At 46.6% G+C, this 20,370-nt stretch overlaps 1 protein-coding gene across 5 annotated transcripts in view; it reads right to left on the reverse strand.

Moving 5' to 3' along the window:
* Nucleotides 1-20,370, reverse strand: part of RANBP10 (RAN binding protein 10) — a 66,633-nt gene that overhangs the window by 25,018 nt on the left and 21,245 nt on the right. For 4 of the 5 annotated variants that reach the window (XM_022583432.2, XM_089903220.1, XM_089903219.1 and 1 more), the window contains one exon: nucleotides 16,924-16,976. The exons of the other annotated variant lie outside the window; for it this stretch is intronic. In XM_022583432.2, the coding sequence (XP_022439140.2) occupies nucleotides 16,924-16,976 (53 nt within the window). The remainder of the gene's footprint in view (nucleotides 1-16,923; nucleotides 16,977-20,370) is intronic. 5 annotated transcript variants of the gene reach the window in all.

The following is a 20,370-nucleotide window of genomic DNA, read 5'->3' on the forward strand; positions in this document are numbered from 1 at the left end:
CTGGAGGATTTTCCTATGTGTTGTCCTCACACAATGGCTTTCTGCTTTTCCTCTGGGAGAAAAATTCAGGCTAGTCAAGGACTAGAAAGGGCAGAACAAACACAAGAGAAAGGCACCAGAAGCCCAAAATAGATGAGGACATGTTAAAGGGCACAAAGTTACTCTAAATGGATTCAGTTACCCCGCCCTCAATGAACCTTCTCCCCAGGGCTTGAGAAGCTGTATAGCAGACAGAAGCTAGTACTACCACGGCCATTCTTGAGGAATCGGGCAGACAGAAGAAAAACTACAAGGCCAAGGCCTAACTGCTGTTGCACATTCTGCAGTGAGTCTGTTTTGTGTTGTCAGTCTCGGGCTAAGGAGGGGGGTTTGGCCTCTCTTAGAAAGAAACACTGTAGTCCTGTGTGCCAGGGTAGCCAGTGTGGCCTGAAGGGCCCCTGCAGCCTGGTCCTGGACATAGCACTGTCCCTCCAAGATGGTAGGCCCTGGGCAGTCACTCACCTCCTCAGACCTTGGTTCCCTTCTCTACAAAATGAAAGGGGAGCAATTAGACATCATTGTCAAAGGACCCTAGGTGTCTACTTGTAAGAAACATTCCAAGACTCCAAACCAATCAGTAAGTATGGTAATCCCCATCTGAGGGCTGAGGAAGCTGAGGCACTGAGAGGCTCCACAAAGGCCTGTGGTCCTGCAGATTACACTCTCAGAAGCTTGGGTCTCCTATTTTTTTTTTGGCCAAGGCACGCGGCTTGTGGGAATTTAGTTTCCCGACCAGGGATCAAACCCGCATGCCCTGCAGTGGAAGCGCAGAGTCTTAACCACTGGACCGCCAGGGAAGTCGCCAGGTCTCCTATCTTCTGAGGGACATTCAAGTAAGCTCCAAGCAGGTACCCATGAGGGTGAAGACAAAACCTCCTCCTTCCTGGGGTGGCCCCAACCAATTGTAGGGAAGAGGAAGATGCTTTAAAGGTAGAACAGCATGAGCTCCTGAAGACTGGGCTCCATCAGAACAAACTTCAGGTAACCCCTACAAGGTTTCTGGACCCTAGGCTTGGTCACCTGACCAATACTACTCCCTGTGGGTAACTGGCTGGGTTCCATCAACTTTTGAGAAGGGACTGGGCACAAGTGCCCCAGGGCTGCAAGAACAAACAGCAGGAAAGGGGAACAAGGAGTGCCAGGATTTGTCTGCCAGCTCCCCTTCACTGGGGGATAGCACTCCTTTTCCTAAGAAGTAGCTCCTTCCCTGTGCCAACCCTGTGGCTTCGGTGGGGACTGCCAATCCTAGTTAGCCTCCTCCCTGACCCAAGCTGGACCAGTAAGAGATCTTCCCGGAATTTTTGTACAAGGGAGCTGGGAGGAGAGCGGGTCTCAAAGCTCTATGCTGTCATTGTTCCAACTTCATGTAGAAAGCCAGTTTGACAGACTAAAGCTAATAAACAGAAAGCAGGGACTTTTAAGACAGGGACAGAGACAGAAAGAAAAGTCCCAGACACCATTTGAGTCCCTAAGACTTCACTCCTCTGCTTGCCCTGAGGTCTGGCTGACCAAGTTGGTTAGAGATGGGATTCTCCACCTTGAAGCAACCAAAGTTCTCTGACTAAAGGGGCCACATCCAAGCATCTTTTTCTTTACCTTGCATAACACGTGGCCCACAGTAGGTGCTCAAGAAATGTATGTTGAAATGAAAAGGGAAATGGGTCAAGGGCTGGCAGGTAGCCTGAAGTACAAGACACTGGGGTCAGACCATGCTGACACACCACCATGGGCAATCCTGGGCTTGACTGTGAGTTTTGTTATCGTGATTTTTCTTTTCAAGCAAAGCAAAGGAGTTAGAGCAATCTGCCTATATCATGCCCCCTTTTACACAGACTAATAGCGAAGCCACTTCCGGACCTTTGAAAGAGGCTGCAGACCTGGCTCTATCCCTGGGAAAGTCATTTAACTTCTCTGGTCTCAGTTTCCTCATCTATGAAACAGGGTAGGTGATGCAAATATCCCTGCCAGCTCTAGAAGAACCCATGGTTCTTAGTCCTCCTCATTAAGAGAGTCTAGCAACTATGGTCTTTCCCATACCTCTGCCTGGGTAAGTCTCCCCTCCAGCCCCACCACCCTCAGCTTCAGGACAGGACCTCCTCCAACCCCCTATTCCTGCCCTGGAGTCAAAGTCAACAACTTCCTAAGCGTGAGCCCTGGCAGGATAAGCAGTCACCCATCCCTGGATGGGCCTGGTGTGAAGCTGGGGTGATGTGCCCAGGAATTAGAGTTGTCACCCTCACCACAGGGCCAGAGCCAGCTGTCTCAGAGGACAGTGGGATGTGAGGGCCAGAAGAAAACGAGGGGGCTCAGCTGCCCTGCACAGCTTTCAGGCCCTGTAGGGAGACAGGTCCAGGTGGCTCTGGGTCAAAGGATAGCTGGTGCTGCATGATAGGGACAACACTGTGACAGAGAGTGCCACCCAACTAACCATTCTTCCCTCTCCAAAGAGAATAAGCCCTGTCTCTCCCAGAGAGAATGGATGGATAGCCAGCCTGGTGCCCACATCGAAAAGCCTATCCCTGCCACGTCAGACACCTATCAGATGCCAGTGGTGCAAGGAGAAGCCACTCCAGGAGGCTTCAGGCCAGGAGGCAGGAGGCCCCAAGTGCCCAGTTCAGATGCTCTGGCACCACCCACTTCCTCCTCCATCATCACTCAGAGGGGAACTCCCAATCACAGAAGTATGGGGGTGGCTGAGGAAATGGCTCACCATCTTGGCACTCCCAGATGCCATCCCTGGTTACAGTGTCCTCAAGGTGGGAGACTCCCTATAGGGGTGCCAGGGACTCCAGCATGATTGCTCCAAGAGCTGCCCCATGCCACTCCCACATGGCAGGACACGTCAAGGGCCTCAGTCCCAGGGGAACTAGGAATGGAGAGGACTCCTACTTCTGAGTAGAAAGATTTCCACATCATCAGCACATTAGCACAGAAACCTGGAAGGGGACTGGTGCTGCGCCTGTCCACTAGGTTCTAGTCCTAGCCCGCAAATGACCAGCACACAGGGTCCAGCTCAGGCATCACAAACTAGTTAAGCGCTGATCCCCATGCCACCAAATCAGCCATCTCTCCCCAAGAAATGGATCCTGATCATCACTGGACTTTGGGATCAGAAAGACTTGGGTTTGAATCCCAATTCTGTCTCTTCTTAGCCCTCTGAGTTCCCTTGGCTGAACTCTTTCAGGGTTGGTGGAAGATTAAACGAGAATGGACATGGAACACCAGCCTACAGGAGGCACTCCCTGGCAAGTTTCCCTGCCCTCTCTGTCTCTAACACCAGCTCCATGGTCAAGCCGGGCACTTCGGACTTCCTGCTCCTTTCTTTCCTGAGGGAGCGAGCGGGGTGGAGCTGGCTTTCCTAACTAACAGCCCGCCAACGGCAGTCCTAGGCCTGTTCCACTCTTACTTGTCCCCAGTTTCCTGGGGAGGTCACCTGGCCCTCGGAGCAGTCGGCAGAGTTCAACAGCCATGTCATTCATGGGGCTGGTTATGGAGGGAAGGCGCTGGGCTGGCTTAGCCAGGGTGCTTCCTAAACCTGGGGTCACCGTGGAGAGAGCACATATGTCATAGGAGACCTCATGGCAGGGCTGCTTCTCAAGGATGGTCACTCACTCAGAGTCACCACTCCCTGGAAATCCATCAGACAAATGTTTTCCCCATAACCTCAAATATCTTAAAAAATCTGATAGGACCCACTGCCTGGAGCAGCTCGACAATGGATAATGGGAAAGCAAAAGAGATTCTCTCATTCAGCAAACTCCGTGTGGTGGCATCAGGAAGTCCTGTCATAGTACTCACAAGACTGTTACCCCAAGTTCTAGGAACCTTGGGACCAAGGAACAGGACCAACACAAGCCTAAGGTGATGCTTCTGGCAGCTCCAGGCCAAAGGGGTCAGGGGTGCCCTGGAGGGTCTTCTCTTTATGGTAGTTCAACATGAAAGCCAAGGCAAAGAGGGCAGGAGAAAAAGGCTATCTCTGCAGATAGCTGTGACACCAGGTAGAGCCTGCCCTCATAGGGGCACCCAGGCCCTACACTGAGATAGATGTCAGCCTGAAGCCATGGGCAGGGTGAGGGACTGTACAGCCAGCACCTGCATAAAAAGGGGCCTTCTACAGGTCATATTCCTCCCCAACCCTGACAGAAATAGATACCTGATTGCCAGGAGAGGCCCAGGGACATCCAGGGTGGGTCTTGCTGGGTCTGGCTAAGACATGGCTCAAGTGGCATCTGGCACATTTGGCAGGGCTACCTGCCAACGCCTCAGGCTCCCAGAGAACAGGCTGGGTCTGTCATCCATGCTCAATCAGGCTAAGGAAAGGGGTGAACTGTCCCACTAAACTGAGGTACAACCTCACCTCCCAGGCCTTGGTATCTCTCCTCTGGGATTGGGTTTGGCTTGTCCTTATTTCCACTAAGGTCCTTTCGAACTTCTGGGGAAAGTTAGTGGACAGATGACCCCTGGTAATGTAGGAGCCTGTGACTTTCCGCACATACTGCCAGATCCTGAGAAATGGGCATGCATAAAACCCTTCCCAAAAGAAGGCCCAGTGTGGTAGTCCAGTATTTCCAGGACCCCTAGATACAGACTCCCTCAAGGAGGCAACAAGAGGTTGAGCAGTAACTGGTCCCCACTCAGCTCCACCCTCATGTGGCCCCAGCCTCCAGCCACACCAGACGACACTTGATAATCTCTGTTTTCAGAGACTGACAAACTCAGGTTTCAGAACTGGCTCTTCTGCTGTCGATGAAACCTCTTATCTCAAAGGACTTAACTTGCCCTGAAAAACACAGCCTTAAATCCAAAAATTTTACCTCTGTGCTACAGAGAGGTAGGAGCTGGTATCTGGAAGAAGAAAACAGGATACTGTAGACAAGAAATCCCCAGGCCCAGGAATAATAACTTATTTGTTATCTTGGCTGCCTCATTTCAAAAGGCTGCCAAGGAGTCCTGATACACTGTGGTAATACAGCTCTCCCTGTGGGTGAGGTAAGAAAGGCCCATGGAAAAGGACCACGGGCTTAACTGGCCACAGGGCCAAGGGCACTGCTGGCCCAGAGAGGAGCAGCAGGGAAACAGAGGGCCTCTTACATGAAACAAGCTCCATAGTAGGGACTGGGGAGGGTCCTGTGGCACAAACCATTAACCCCCATGTGAACCACCAGGAGTTTGGACCAGCTACCTGGCCCTTGGGCCCAACTACCAAACCACCCTCTGCCTGGACTGCCCAGTAGAGCCTGCTGCCAGAGCTACAAGGCCTCTGGGTTTCTATCCCTCCACTCCCACCCAGTCATTTCCTAAGGACATTTCAAAGAAAGAACAGAATGAGAAAGGCAACAAGGGGTTGGGCAGCACCAAGCGCATAAACCCCAACCTATCTTCCCACAGCTGGGCAGGTCCTGGGCAGTTGTTCCAGTGGCTTCAGGGAATCTCCTGGCTGCCCCCCTTTTCCAGGGAGGGCTGCCTCAAGGTACCTTATAGGCGTGAACTCAGGACCATCACGAGTCAGTTTCTTCCCTTCACCAGCCTCAGGCAGTACTCACTTGGGAGGCTTGTACAGCACCTACAATCAAGCCAGGGTTGCTGAGGCCTATTCCCAGGCGCACTGCCGGGATTAGGAGGAGGTAACCCAGACACCCAGTGGCGCCCTGATAATTCAACCCTCTCAGCTGGAGAGAAGCACGACTTCCCTCACAGAGGGAATGAGCAGCCCCACGGCAGACCCCTGTGAAGCAACGTAGATCCTAGGTGAAAGATGCTCCAAAGAGAGGTGGTGGTCAATGATGAATACAAAGGGGGCTCATCAGCTGTGGGGAACAAGGGTCTCAGCCCACATGGAGTGGGACAGAAGCAGTCCCCATTTGGTGGGTACAGACTAACAGCACTTCCAGACTACTGGAAACCCACTTACGTGTCAGTAATCTCTAAGACATCTGCTGCACAAAGCCACCTACTATTGGTATTTGCTCTGAGCAGACACCTTATTCTGCATATCCTTAGGAGGATAGAGAGAAAGGATATCCAACACTCAGTTATTTATTGCCACACCGACAGGAGCTAGCCTCTGCCCTCATGAACCTGGCATGGACCCTCAGGGCTCTGCCCTGATCTCTGCTATCTGCTGTTCCTTTCCCATGGCACACGCAGATATGAAATATCAGCTGTTTGCAGAATGTGTCCCACCCAGCAGAAGCAGGCCCCAGCCACAGGGGTTAGGACACAAACACTCCCATGGGTGTGCTCCTAATAGCTCACTCTGTTAGTAAGGTAACAGTCTTAATAAGGTCAGCTCCAGGGAGAGGAAAAGATGCTCACTTGATCATGACCCATCATGTGGAATGCAAGCAGACAGTCGCCCTGCCACCCCTCCTTGCCCTACCACTACACCCTCCCCTCTCACCCCCACTGAGGCCCAGCTGCCAGGTGCCATTTGCTTCAGAAGATATGCCCCCCATCCCAATCCCCATCTGTGGTTTTCCAGCTGCTTCTTTTCCAACAGTTCAAGGAAAGGATGCCTCAACGGGCCTGGGTTCTCCTTTGAGGGGTTGTAGTAATTAAGGTAATAGATGCTACCCCAAGAGAACAGCTGTCTCCTCCAAGGAAATGGCAAGGAGGAAACTATCAGCTGTCCAGCTCTGATGCGGATGAGGCCACCTATCAACACAGCCTGAGTCTCCCTGGCTCTGTCTGACGTACAAGACACAGAAGGAAGATCTGTTCTATCCTTGCCCCCTTCAAAGCACCCGAGCTTGGGAGAAGCCCAAATCCCCCTATATCCACACCCCGACTTTCCTCCTGCTTCTCCAATCCAGGGATCCCAGCCCATGCGGTTTGCTGCCAGCTCAACAACCGAAGGGTGGGGCTGCAGGTACACTCACCTACCTGCAGATCATCCTTCCTGGCTGCAAAGCCATTTAGCCAAGCGTTCTGACATTCTTATTTTGGGCCACACCTGTTCCTTGGTTCATACTTAAGGAGGCCAAAAACACTTTATAAAAGATAAACATCAAAACTTCCACATCTTCCAACAGAAAACCTCTGACCATGCAAGCTACAACATGCCCATATGTTCCCAGGAAAAACTGAGCACACAGCCTCACACGAGAAGCCCTCCCTGTTACCACCTGCTCCCAGAGCCAAGTGAGACCCTCGGCGTGGCTACCCTCGACTCCTGACAGCCCTAAAGGCAAAGATGGGCTTGCTGAGCCAGTACAGGAAAACCTATAAGAAAACACTCAAAACATCAACATCCTGACTTTGGTTGCTATTCCATCTTTGTCCTCCATAATTCACCTCCAGCTAATGTACTAAACGTGTCTACTCAAATGCAGAAAACACAGCACTGGAGAGAAAGTGTAGTTCAGATTACACCTAACTCCACTCTGATACACAAACACCCATAAAAGAACTTTAAATGTATAGGTACTTTCTTCCTCAGGTAGGAAAAACAAACAAACAAACAAAAACCTTTCTGGGGACTTCTCTGGTGGCACAGTGATTAAGAATTCGCCTGCCAATGCAGGGGACACCGATTCAATTCCTGGTCCAGGAAGATCCCACATGCCGTGGAGCAACTAAGCCCATGTGTCACAACTACTGAGCCTGAGCTCTAGAACCCGCGTGCCGCAACTACTGAGCCCACATGCCACAATTACTGAAGCCCGCACGCCTAGAGCCCCTGCTCTGCAACAAGAGAAGCCACCACAATGAGAAGCCCGCGCACAGCAACGAAAAATAGCCCCCACTCGTCACAACTACAGAAAGCCCACGCACAGCAATGAAGACCCGACGCAGCCAAAAATAAATAAATATATACATACATACATACATTAAAAAAAAAACCTTCTCAATAACAATAGAAGCTAAAATCTGTGTACCCCTCTTTTGTATCAGGCACTATTCTAAGCGCTTTAAGCACTCAAGCCCCATACCCATCCCATATGAGTTAGGTACTAGTATCGCATCCATTTTACACATGGGGAAACTGAGACCCAGAGCAGTTAAGGAACTTGCTCTAGGTAACACAGCTGCCAGGATGCAAATGCAGTGTGGCTCCAGAGTCCATGTTCTTGGCCACTGAGCTACACTGCTCGGGAAGCCAACCACAGCCCTAGGTGTCTTTCTTCACATGAGCAAAAGTGAGTCAGTAGTTGGTTCAACAACACTGAGCCCCGACATACAGAAAAGGGGAGACAGTGACTCCTCCTACAGAATGAAGGTAGTGGCAGAGCCCCCATGCACTACCAGTGCCACAATAGGGCGGTGATGGGAGGCTGAGCTCCAGATGAAGGCTTCTAGCCCAAGGCAGGTTGCAGGCCAGGGGGACCTGACTCGGCACTGGTTCCAAAACACATTTGGCTTACTGAAGCTACTTCACTGAGGCAAAGCACAGGGAAATGCAGGAATGGCCTGCTCCCATAGCCCAAGGGCATCTGTGCTCACTCTGGGAGAGCTGCTATAAAAAGATGTGGTCCAGCCCCAAGGAGTTCACAACCCAGCAAGGATACAGTTGCATAAATGTGGAAGGATCGCATGCGGCAGGGTGGCAAGTGTCATCAGAGACATGATCATGGCTGAAGGGGTCAGGCAAGACTGCACGAGGTGTCACAAGCAAGAAGGACACCTCCAGGGCAAGAAGGACATCTGCCAAGGGGCACAGCAGGAAATGTCTGCAGGATGTTTGGGGTCCCACACAGGCATACTGGTGTGCAGCGTGTGTGGAGGGGAGAGGTGGCAGAAAAGGCTGAGCAGGGCCCACAGCACCTGTGTCCTGTGGGCAGAGGGGTCAGAGATCCAAAGCAGGCAAGGGGCAGAGTGTACAAAGGGAATGGAGAGCAGAGGCCTGACGTAAAGAGATTAATCAGGAGGCCATGGAAATAGCCCAATGGAGTAGGGATAGAGAAAGGGGCCAAATTAAAGAGATGCTTGGGAAGTAGCAGAACCATAGGATGAGAGACAATTACTCTGAGGTCTCCTCCCACTTATGGGCCAAGGTGGACAGTGACTGTCAACAGAGACAGGGAACACATGAGGATCTGGTTTTTTTGTTTTGTTTTGTTTTGTTTTTAACATCTTTACTGGGGTATAACTGCTTTACAACGGTGTGTTAGTTTCTGCTTTATAACAAAGTGAATCAGTTATACATATACATATGTTCCCATATCTCTTCCCTCTTGCATCTCCCTCCCTCCCACCCTCCCTATCCCACCCCTCCAGGCGGTCACAAAGCACCGAGCTGATCTCCCTGTGCTATGCGGCTGCTTCCCACTAGCTATCTACCTTACATTTGGTAGTGTATATATGTCCATGCCTCTCTCTCTCGCTTTGTCACAGCTCACCCTTCCCCCTCCCCATATCCTCAAGTCCGTTCTCTAGTAGGTCTGTGGCTTTATTCCTGTCTTACCCCTAGGTTCTTCATGACATTTTTTTTTCTTAAATTCCATATATATGTGTTACCATACGGTATTTGTCTTTCTCTTTCTGACTTACTTCACTCTGTATGACAGACTCTAGGTCTATCCACCTCATTACAAATAGCTCAATTTCGTTTCTTTTTATGGCTGAGTAATATTCCATTGTATATATGTGCCACATCTTCTTTATCCATTCATCCGAAGATGGGCACTTAGGTTGTTTCCATCTCCGGGCTATTGTAAATAGAGCTGCAATGAACATTTTGGTACATGACTCTTTTTGAATTATGGTTTTCTCAGGGTATATGCCCAGTAGTGGGATTGCTGGGTCATATGGTAATTCTATTTTTAGTTTTTTAAGGAACCTCCATACTGTTCTCCATAGTGGCTGTACCAATTCACATTCCCACCAACAGTGCAAGAGGGTTCCCTTTTCTCCACACCCTCTCCAGCATTTATTGTTTCTAGATTTTTTGATGATGGCCATTCTGACTGGTGTGAGATGATATCTCATTGTAGTTTTGATTTGCATTTCTCTAATGATTAATGATGTTGAGCATTCTTTCATGTGTTTATTGGCAGTCTGTATAGGATCTGGTTTCTGCAGGAAGGTAAGCTCATTTTGGGGCAAGCGGGTTCACTGTCTACTGGACCTTAAGCAAAACACTGGGGTTTCTGGAGGCATGATCTGTTCAAAGACAGAGTGGAGACAGAGGAGTAAGTCCTGTGCTCTTGCCTGGAAGGCTCTTCGGCTACCCCTTAACTGCACTTTCAGGGCCTGGCAAAGCACAATCAACCATTCATAGGCAACAGAGAGTCTGCTGGGTTCCTCAAGGAAGGTGAGAACTGCCTCCACTACCTCCATACCCACTTCACCCAGCTACTTTAAGTTCTAATCAAGCCACAACTACTGAGCCCGCATGCTGCAACTACTGAAGCCCACGTGCCTACAGCCCGTGCTCCGCAACAAGAGAAGCCACTGCGATGAGAAGCCTGCACACCACAACGAAGAGTAGCCCCCACTTGCTGCAACTAGAGAAAGCTTGCGTGCCACAACTAAAGATCCCGCACGCCACAACGAAGATCCCACACATGGCAACGAAGATCTCGCGCGCCGCAACTAAGACCTGGCTCAGCCCAATAAATAATTAATTTTTTTTAATTAACTCAAAATGGATCAAAAACCTAAACAGAAGAGTAAAATGGGAATTCCCTGGCAGTCCAATGGTTAGGACTCCCCACTTCCACTGCACGGGGAACAGGTTCAATTCCTGATCAGGGAACTAAGATCCCACATGCCATGTGGTGTGGCCAAAAAAAAAGAGTAAAATTATGAACCTCTTAGAAGAAAACATATTTAATATTCTCGACCTTGGATTTGGCAAAGGATTCTTAGATACGATACCAAAAGCATGAGCAACAAAAGAAAGAAATAGATAAATTGGACTTCATCAAAATTAAAAACTGTTGTACTTCAAAAGATATCAAGAAAAGACAACCTGGAACTTCCCTGGCAGTCCAGTGGTTAAGAATCTGTGCTTCCACTGCAGGGGACATGGGTTCGATCCCTGGTTGGGGAACTAAGATCCCACGTGCCTCAGTGTGGCCGAAAAAAAAAAAAAGAATAAAAGAAAGGACAACCTAATACACACACACACACACACACAAAATGGAACACTACTCAGCCATAAAAAAACAACAAAATAATGCCATTTGCAGCAACATGGATGGACCTAGAGATTATCATACTAAGTGAAGTCAGAAAAAGACAAATACCATATGATACCATGTATATGTGAAATCTAAAATATGATACAAATGAATTTATTTACAAAACAGAAACAGAGTCACAGACATAAAGAACAAACTTACGGTTACCAAAGAGGAAAGGGGGGGTAAGGGGAGGGATAAATTAGGACTTTGGGATTAGCAGATACAAACTACTATATATAAAATAGATAAACAACAAGGTCCTACTGTATAGCACAGGGAACTATATTCAATAGCTTAAAATAAACCATAATAGAAAAGATATGAAAAAAGAAAGTCAACCTAAAGAATAGGGGATGGTGGTGTGATGAATTGGGCGATTGGGATTGACATGTATACACTGATGTGTATAAAATTGATGACTAATAACCTGCTGTATAAAAAAATTTTTTTAATTTAAAAATTAAAAATAAAATAGGGGAAAAGATTTTCAAATCATATAACTGACAAGAAACTTGTATCCTGAACATATAAAGAACTCTTACAACTCAATAATAAGAAGATAAATAACCCAATTTAAAAATAGGCAAGCCACGCAGCGTGGCCCCAAAAAAAAAAGTAAAAGATATTAATAGACATTTCTCCAAGGAAGACAGACAAATGGTCAATAAGCACATGAAAAGAGGCTTGATATTATTAGTCATCAGGGAAATGAAATGAAAACCACAATGAAATACCACTTCACACCCACTAGGATGACTATAATCAAAAAGTCAGATAATAACAAGTGTTGGCAAAGATATGGAGAAATCAACCCTCATACACTGCTAGTGGGAATGTAAAATGGGGCAGCCACTATGGAAAACAGTCTGGCAGCTCCTCAAATGACTAAACAGTGTTACCATATGACCGAGCATTTCTACTCCTAGGTATACAGTCAAGAGAAATGAAAACACATGTCTACAAAAAAAACCTGTCACAAATGTTTATAGTAGCATCAATCATAACAGCCAAAAGGTGGAAACAATCCAAATGACCATCAACAGATGCATGGACAAGCAAAATGTGATATATCCATACAACAGAATAATATTCTGCCACAAGAAGGAATGAAGCTCTGAAACATGCTACAGCATAGGCGAACTTCGAAAACACGCTAACTGAAAGAAGCCAGTCACAAAGGGCAACATATTATATGATTCCATTGATATGAAATCTCCAGAATAGGAAAATCCATGGAGACAGAAAGTAGATTAGTGGTTCCAGGGGCTAGAAGGAGGGAAAGTCCAGGAATGACTATTAATGGGTATGGGGTTTTTCTCTGGGATGATGAAAATAATCTGGAATTAGACTGCAGTGATGGTAGCACAACTTTGTAACTATATTAAAACCACGGAATTGTACACTTTAAAGGAGTGAATTTTATGGTATGTTAATTATATCTCAATTTAAAAATATGTATGAAACAGACTTACTTCCCTAGTGGTCCAGTGGGTAAGACTCCACGCTCCCAATGCAGGGGGCCCAGGTTCGATCCCTGGTCGGGGAACTAGATCCTGCATGCATGCCGCAACTAAGGGTCCGCATGCCGCAACTAAGAAGCCCGCATGCCACATCGAAGATCCCATGTGCCGCAACTAACAACCAGCGCACCCAAAATAAATAAATAAATAAATATTAAAAAAAAAGAAAGCAACAGATTGATAACAGTGATTGTTCTTTATTTAATAATTAACAAAACGGATTCAATTAATCTAAAGGATCAGTCACAAAGACATTTTTAGGTTTCAGTAATATTAATCATAGTCATTTTCCTATACATTAAGAGAACCAGATGGCCAAAGCAGAATATACTAAAAGCAATGCCACAAGAAAAAGCTGCTACTTGAACAAGCTAACAAGAGAGGAAGAGAACACCAAAACATGTCCTCCCTAAAAGACCAACTGTCCCTGATGGATTCACTGATAAACTAATCTACCACCTCCTGAAGTTCCCTGACATGCCTGAGCTCTCACAGTTCTACTGCCCAGGAGCCCCAGCCCAGCCTTGACCCCTTCTAGAAGGCCTCTTCTAAACTAGTTCACTCCTGGACTAGCAAATATGATCACATCTTGCCTCTGCTGAAAACACTCCTGAAACTCAGCCATAAAAAAGAACAAAATAATGCCATTTGCAGCAACACGAGTGATCCTAGAGACTGTCATACTGAGTGAAGTAAGTCAGACACAGAAAGACAAATATATGATATCACTTATATGTGGAATCTAAAAAAAAGGATACAAATGAACTTATTTACAAAACGGAAGTAGAGTCACAGGTGTAGAAAACAAACTTATGGTTACCAGGGGATATGGCGGGGGAGGGATAAATTGGAAGATTGGAACTGACATATACACACTACTATATATAAAATAGATAACTAATAAGAACCTGCTGTATAGCACAGGGAACTCTACTCAATAGTCTGTAATAGTCTATACGGGAAAAGAATCTTAAAAAAAAAAAAGAGAGGATATATGTACATGTATAACTGATTCACTCTGCTGTACACCTGGAACTAACACCACATTGTAAATCAACTATACTTCAACAAAAATTAAAAAAAACAAACGCTCCTGCAGCTCCCACTGCTTATATATACAGAAGTCCAGGCCCCTTGCCATAGTACACAAGACTCTTCCCTCAACTGGTTCATCCTGACTGTTCCCAGGAAGCCATCCCATCACAGCAGAAAACTTATGGATCCACTCTCAGGCCCTAAAGTACCACTGCCCAAAACCATCGGGCAAACTCCTATTTGCCCCTAAATGCCAGGCTGAAACACCACTTCACAGTGCTGTGGTGCAGTAACCACCCCTACAGCTACCCTCCACTAAATACACCTGTATCTATCAAGGAGACACATCAACCCTCAAACATCTCATCTGGAGTTAACACCAAAGTCTCAAATTCTAGACACAGCTAAGGTCACTACCATCACTCCCCTCCCACCAACCATACATCCAAACAGTCCAAATAGCTTTCACCTCAACCAATGACCTCTTAGAAATCAGAAGCAACTGGCAGAAAGGCTTTAGCTGTTATCATCCTCTACCTCTCACCTCACTACCAAAATACATCCAAGTAGTTTCAGGTATAACTGTTTATGAATGATGATACTTTTGGTTTTGGAGAATGTTACGCTCATCATACACACACACATGCGTGCATGTACGTGCACACACACACACAGTGACCCCAGGAAATGGAAAGCACCAAAGGGGATTCTGATCTTCCAAACCCAGTGCTGGGATAAACAGTGGCAGGCCCCCCCATCATTCCTGAGAGGAGTGTCTTGCTGCTATCCCTACATCTGTCCTGTGCTAGGTCTGCGCAGCCATTCAACCAGCCCTGTATCCGGGAAAGCCAGAGGCATCCATCATTCCTAGGGAGAATCCCTATCTAGATGCAACCTGATTCCTACTTTCCACCTTAAGGAATAATCAGAGAGATGATCAGATACAGCAGGAAGGAAAACCCGCAGGAGCTGGCAGGCAGAGTGAAAATGAAGACAGGTACAATATCCACAGAACACTGAGGCTCCTTTCTCTTGCCGAAAGAGAGATGCACCAGTGAGGATGTAAAAAAGGTGCTAGCTTTCCTGATGTGTTAGTGCATGAACTAACACCTTATCCACTGTCCCCAAGCCCCTTCTCCCTACAGGGCCAGGCAGGGTCCGACTTCACAACAATGTTACATTAACAATGTCAAAGCACAAGACCCGCAGCTCACCTCTAAGCAGCCCAGAGGGGTCAAAAGACCCATCTTATGAACAAGGCAAACAGACTGAGACAGCTCCACATGGCTCCATCGCAAACAGTTTCAGGTCAATTTAGGCAGACCTTGAACTCCTCCTACCTCACCTGCTCCACACCATGGATCCCAAACCCAATGGCCAGGTGAAAACGATTCTTACTAAAGAAGGATGAGTGTGTGGAACTCAGAATATCATGCACATGGTAAAAGACTGCATTCCAAGACCAGCTAAAAGACAGGCATTAAAAAAAAAAAAAAAAAAAAAAGACAGGCATGAGGGCTTCTTGATGTAGGGGCATTTGCTTTTGGTTATTTTATTTTAATTTTATTTATATTTTTAAAACAGGTAATATATTCACAAGAAAGAAAATGTGAAAGCTTCAAAAGTGAAAAATTTCCTTCCCAGTCCTATCCCCAGCCACCCTGTCCCAAGGGACAGCCAATATTACAAGTTTTTCTTAGCTTTCCAAAGATATTCTATGCGTGTACAAGCAGATACAGATATATTCATTTTCCCTCATTTTTTTTTACATTTGGTAGCATAATATACATTGTATTTTTCACTTAGTGATACATCCCAGAGATTACTCCAAAACAGTACTTGAAGAGCCTCCTCATTTTTTTCATGGCTGCATAGTATCCTTTTACAGATTAACAAAAATTCATTTAACCAATGTTCAGAGTTGCTTAAAGTGCCACCCAATAACAGATTATAGTAGTTACTTTTGTAAAACGAACCTATAAAAGCCTCTTTTCTCTGCCACCAAAGCCATGCAAAAGTTCAAAGAGCACATTTAGTGCAAGAAAAAGATTTAAGAATCAGTTTACCTTTGATGGGAAATTATTTTTCTAAGCTCCCTGTTCACAAAGAGACAGAGCTATGAACACTGTAGATACATCTAGTCAGCTAAGGCCAAGGCTTGAATAACAAAGATCACAGCTGCACGCTACACAAAGAGGCCAAACATGCCACACACATTCTGATTAATAACTAAAGGACAGTTTTTGCTCAGATCAAAGCCAATTTTTTTTTAAAAGTCAGGTTCCTGACAGTTGAATCCTGAGCAGGTCTAGATTTCAAGTACTTGAAATTAGTCAATGACGAAAAACCTGATTGATATTAAACATAGATTGGAAAAGACATACGGTTTAAGTGCTACTCACTCTTTGGAAAAAGCCAGCTGCCTTCTCTGTGTCAGAGGCCAAAAAGTAGAGAGGGCCCGGGCAAAAACACAAGGACTTTTCCTGCCTCCGTGACAGTGTCAGGACAGCTTGCACCATGCCACTTACACCACTCAAGGGACAAATGGACTGAGGACCATATTCTAGAACCCACCAGCTTCTGGTAGAGGCTTTTGTCCCCTCAACTGCGCCTAGCCCAGGACTGGGCATGAACTGCTGGGCAGAAAACAGCTGAAAGGGTGCCTGGGTGGTAGAGGAGGCCCACCTGCAGGGTCCAGAGCCTTCCACAAATCTGAGGTTTGCTGACTGTAAATCTAAGTCTCACGCACATCCTCCTATTTATTAGGAAACTGCCTCAACTGTCTTCCACATGGAGGTCACTTAAAGACTTTGGTCATTAACATGGTAAGATAAAAAAGGAACCAATGTTGGTGGCAGCCTTCCTCTCCATATATGCCAGAGTCCCATGCTGGTAAGCAAAGGCCAATAGCAGTGAGGGCTAATGAGGTGTATTCCCACTGGAAGCAAGCTCAGGTCACTTGGTTTTGACTGTAAACAGTTCAAATTCCATGAAGGACAATCACTTGCCAATTAATTTTTGGAATGGAAGCCCACACCAGCCCGGCCCAATGGCCACCTTTCAGGATCCTCCACCCAATGGCTTGGCTTAGCAAGTAGGCAGCCAGCAAACAAAGTCCTCTCCAGCTTGTTGGCTGCCACCATGACTCTCATCACAGAATGGATCAAGAGAGCAGAAAAATGTTCTCTTAGCCAATGACTCACCAGGAAGTCTGTTCATGTTGACGCCTTGAGCTGAGAGTCCTATTCCCATGTACCTTTGAAAAAGCATACATACAAAAATTCTGGTTAGCAAATGATTATGCATCTCCCTTCTCAAATATTTCTTGGTAAAAGACAGAAAAACAGGAAAAGCAATGAATGTAGAGACACTTTTAACAAACTAGTGGTTCTTGGAGAACCTTTACATTTTGATTTTCTAATGGAAATCTCTCAATGCCTTAAGCAGCTGGAGAAACAGGAGGTAGTGTCTGTAACCAGGAACCACCGGCTTCAGTTTCAGAGGAAAGTTTCCTGGAGTCACTGCTTCCAGTCCCTTGGTTTCTGGCTCCAGCTAAGGTGGCGGAATCTATTCCCAAGAAGTGCCTAAAGTAACTAGTTCAATCCTAGGTAGTGCTTGGCAGAATAATGCAAGATCAAGCCCAAAGGGACAAGTCACTCTTCAGCAAAGACCAAAACATGGAAGAAGTAAAGCCAGCTGGATCCATATAGGATCGTAAAGACCCCTCACACAGGGCTTCTTCTCTGGGGTCTCCAAATTCATTACCCTTGCCCTATCCATTCACCACTGGTCTCCTCAGTCATCCAAAGCTGAAGGTGGTGGTGTGTGAGGCCCCAGAGACCCACCCCGTACTCTTCCCACCCAGGTACCTAAACAATTTAGGCAGCTACAGCCAGGTGGGACCCATGCTGGGCAACTCTGTCAAAGATATCTCAGTGGCACTCATGAGAGGGCAGGTCAGAAAAGGAAATGAACAGGGTTTTTTAGTCTAAATATTTGTAATGTACAAAGAAACAGTGAGTTATTTCCCCAAGAACTTAGAAATAAGAGAAACAAGTCAACACTATCTAAGTGTAAAATAGTAGAAACCCACACATGATGCCTGAATTAACCGCATATGAGCATCAAGAGGTAGTTGAGAAGCTCACAATATTGAAAACACCAAGACGGCGTGGGGTAACTTTACGGTTACCCCAACCAAGACGGCTAAGGGGTAACTTTACGGTTGCATTAACAATGTGAATAAGGACTTCCCTCGTGGCGCAGTGGTTAAGAATCTGCCTGCCAATGCAGGGGACACGGGTTTGATCTCTGGTCCGGGAAAATCCCACATGCCGCGGAGCATCTAAGCCCATGTGCCACAACTACTGAGCCTGCGCTCTAGAGCCCACACGCTGCAACTACTGAAGCCCACGCGTTCTAGGGCTGTGTGCCACAACTACTGAGCCTGCGTGCTGCAACTATTGAAGCCCATGTGCCTAGAGCCTGTGCTTCGCAACAAGAGAAGCCACCGCAACGAGAAGCCCGTGCAACGGCAAAGAAGAGTAGACCCCGCTCGCCGCAACTAGAGGAAGCCCATGTGCAGCAACGAAGACCCAATGCAACCAAAAATAAATAAGTAAATAAAAACAATGTGAATGAGCTTAATGCCACTGAACTGTTCACTTAAAAATAGTAAAAGTGATAAAATTTATGTGACGTATATTTTACCACAATAAAAATGTATTTTTAAAAAAGCAATTACATGGGGTTGCCTTATTTTGACCATTTCCAAGTAGCTTACATTTACATTCTAATTGTTCCCTGTTGTAATTCTGCAAGAAACCATTTTACATACATTTCCCCACCTTGGGCCATTCTTTTTCTCTCCTGGCATGTTCCATGCACCTTAGGTACCTGTTTCCTAACACTACCAGAGTCCTCACAACGTGGTGCTCCTGAAGCTGCGAGCCTTCCACCTGCAGCAAATGCCCCTTTGCCCTTCTCTGGCCAGCTGCACAACTGGGTGCTGGAGAGCAGGGAGGAAGGCTCTGACCCACCCATTTTCCCCTGAAACCAGCTACCCCCCATCTTGCTGGGCAGGACCCAGGAAACGACAGCATCAACACATAGCAGCAGCCGAATAACTGGCCTGAAGGGGTTAGGGGAAAGGAGAGGGAAGGGAAAGGAGAAAAGGGAAAAGAACAGCACTTCAAAGAATGACTCCCATGGTTCAAAAGACTCTCAAACTGCCTGCTACCTCCTGCCAGGAGGGGACCTTCAAGGACCATCAGGAGCAGAAGCTGTGTAAGCCTGCTGGCAGGATTCCCATTAGACTAAAACCTGCACATTTGCCCAGAAAAACAGCAGCCCAAATAATCAGCTTCCTTACTTTACGTGGAAGATGCTGCCAAAAGTTGGTCTCCATTCCCTTTACACCACAGCTGACCAAGCAGCAAATTACCCCAACTGCCCCTGCAGTCATCAATCAACATATGCAAATGCAACATAGCCAGTTTTCCTGACTTGGATGCCAGGCCACTTATCCTGCCCTGTTTAGAGGGGCCTGGCCTCTGCCCAACATCACATGTGATCCCATCCCTGGCATACAGGTTTCCTGACACTAAGATGAGGGCTTGTGTTTGAAGCACATGTGCTTCCTGGGTGACCCCCAACTGCTTAAGGCTACTGCAAATAGGGGAGGTCAAGGGTCATCCAGGAAGAGTATGCTTGGCCACCAGCAACAGAGCTCTGGTTCCACAACTTCCCATGGGAACAGGGAACTACTAAGGCACATGCACTCAAACACAAGTTGCTTATGTCTCTGTATAGGGGAAGCCTCTTCCACCTCCAGCAGTTGGCCCTCAACACCTCCCTGTAGACTCTGCCCCACAGGTGGGACAGTGTTTACCAGTGGATGTCCTGGGAGCCTCTGTTCAAACCCCAGGGTCAACTTGAGAATCTGAGTAGATAAGCTAAGGGTAGAGCACACAGAGGAGACCAATACCCACACTTGGATGTCATGCCCCCGTGAGTGTCAATGACACAGGGAGCTGCCCCACAGAAGCCTAAGTTGCATGTTCATATGAGGTCAAGCTAAGTCAGTGTTCAAAGGGAATGAGTCCCAATTTTTCAAACATTGGATGATATTAAGTCTTTTCCAAAAGTATGATGTTCTAAAATTACAAAAAGATGCAGCCTTCCAGCAAGTCTTCATACACTTAAAAACTGTTAACCAACCAGTCTAAGATCAGCAAAGAGCAGAAAAAAAACTATAAGGACACTGTGAATATACTAAAAAAACAGTGAATTGTACACTGTGAGTGAATTGTACGGTATATTAAATTACTTCTCAAAGACACTCAACAAACTAGGCATAAAAGGAAACTATCTCAACATAATAAAAGGAAGGCCTTATATGAGAAACCCACAGCTAACATCATATCCAATGGTGAAAGAATGAGAACCTTTCCTCTAAGATCAGGAACAGGACAAAGATGCCTGCTTTCGCCACTTCTATTCAACAGAGTATTAGAAGTTCTAGCCAAAGCAAGTAGACAAGAAAAAGAAATAAAAGGTATCCAAATTGGAAAGGAATAGGTAAAACTATCTCTGTTCACAGATGACATGATCCTATATGTAGGAATCCTATATTCCACAAAAAACTGTTA

The sequence above is a fragment of the Delphinapterus leucas genome, chromosome 20 (assembly GCF_059928025.1).
Source record: "Delphinapterus leucas isolate spDelLeu-1000000601 "Yukka" chromosome 20, BTC_Dleu_Yukka2, whole genome shotgun sequence".
Lineage (NCBI taxonomy): Eukaryota > Metazoa > Chordata > Mammalia > Artiodactyla > Monodontidae > Delphinapterus > Delphinapterus leucas.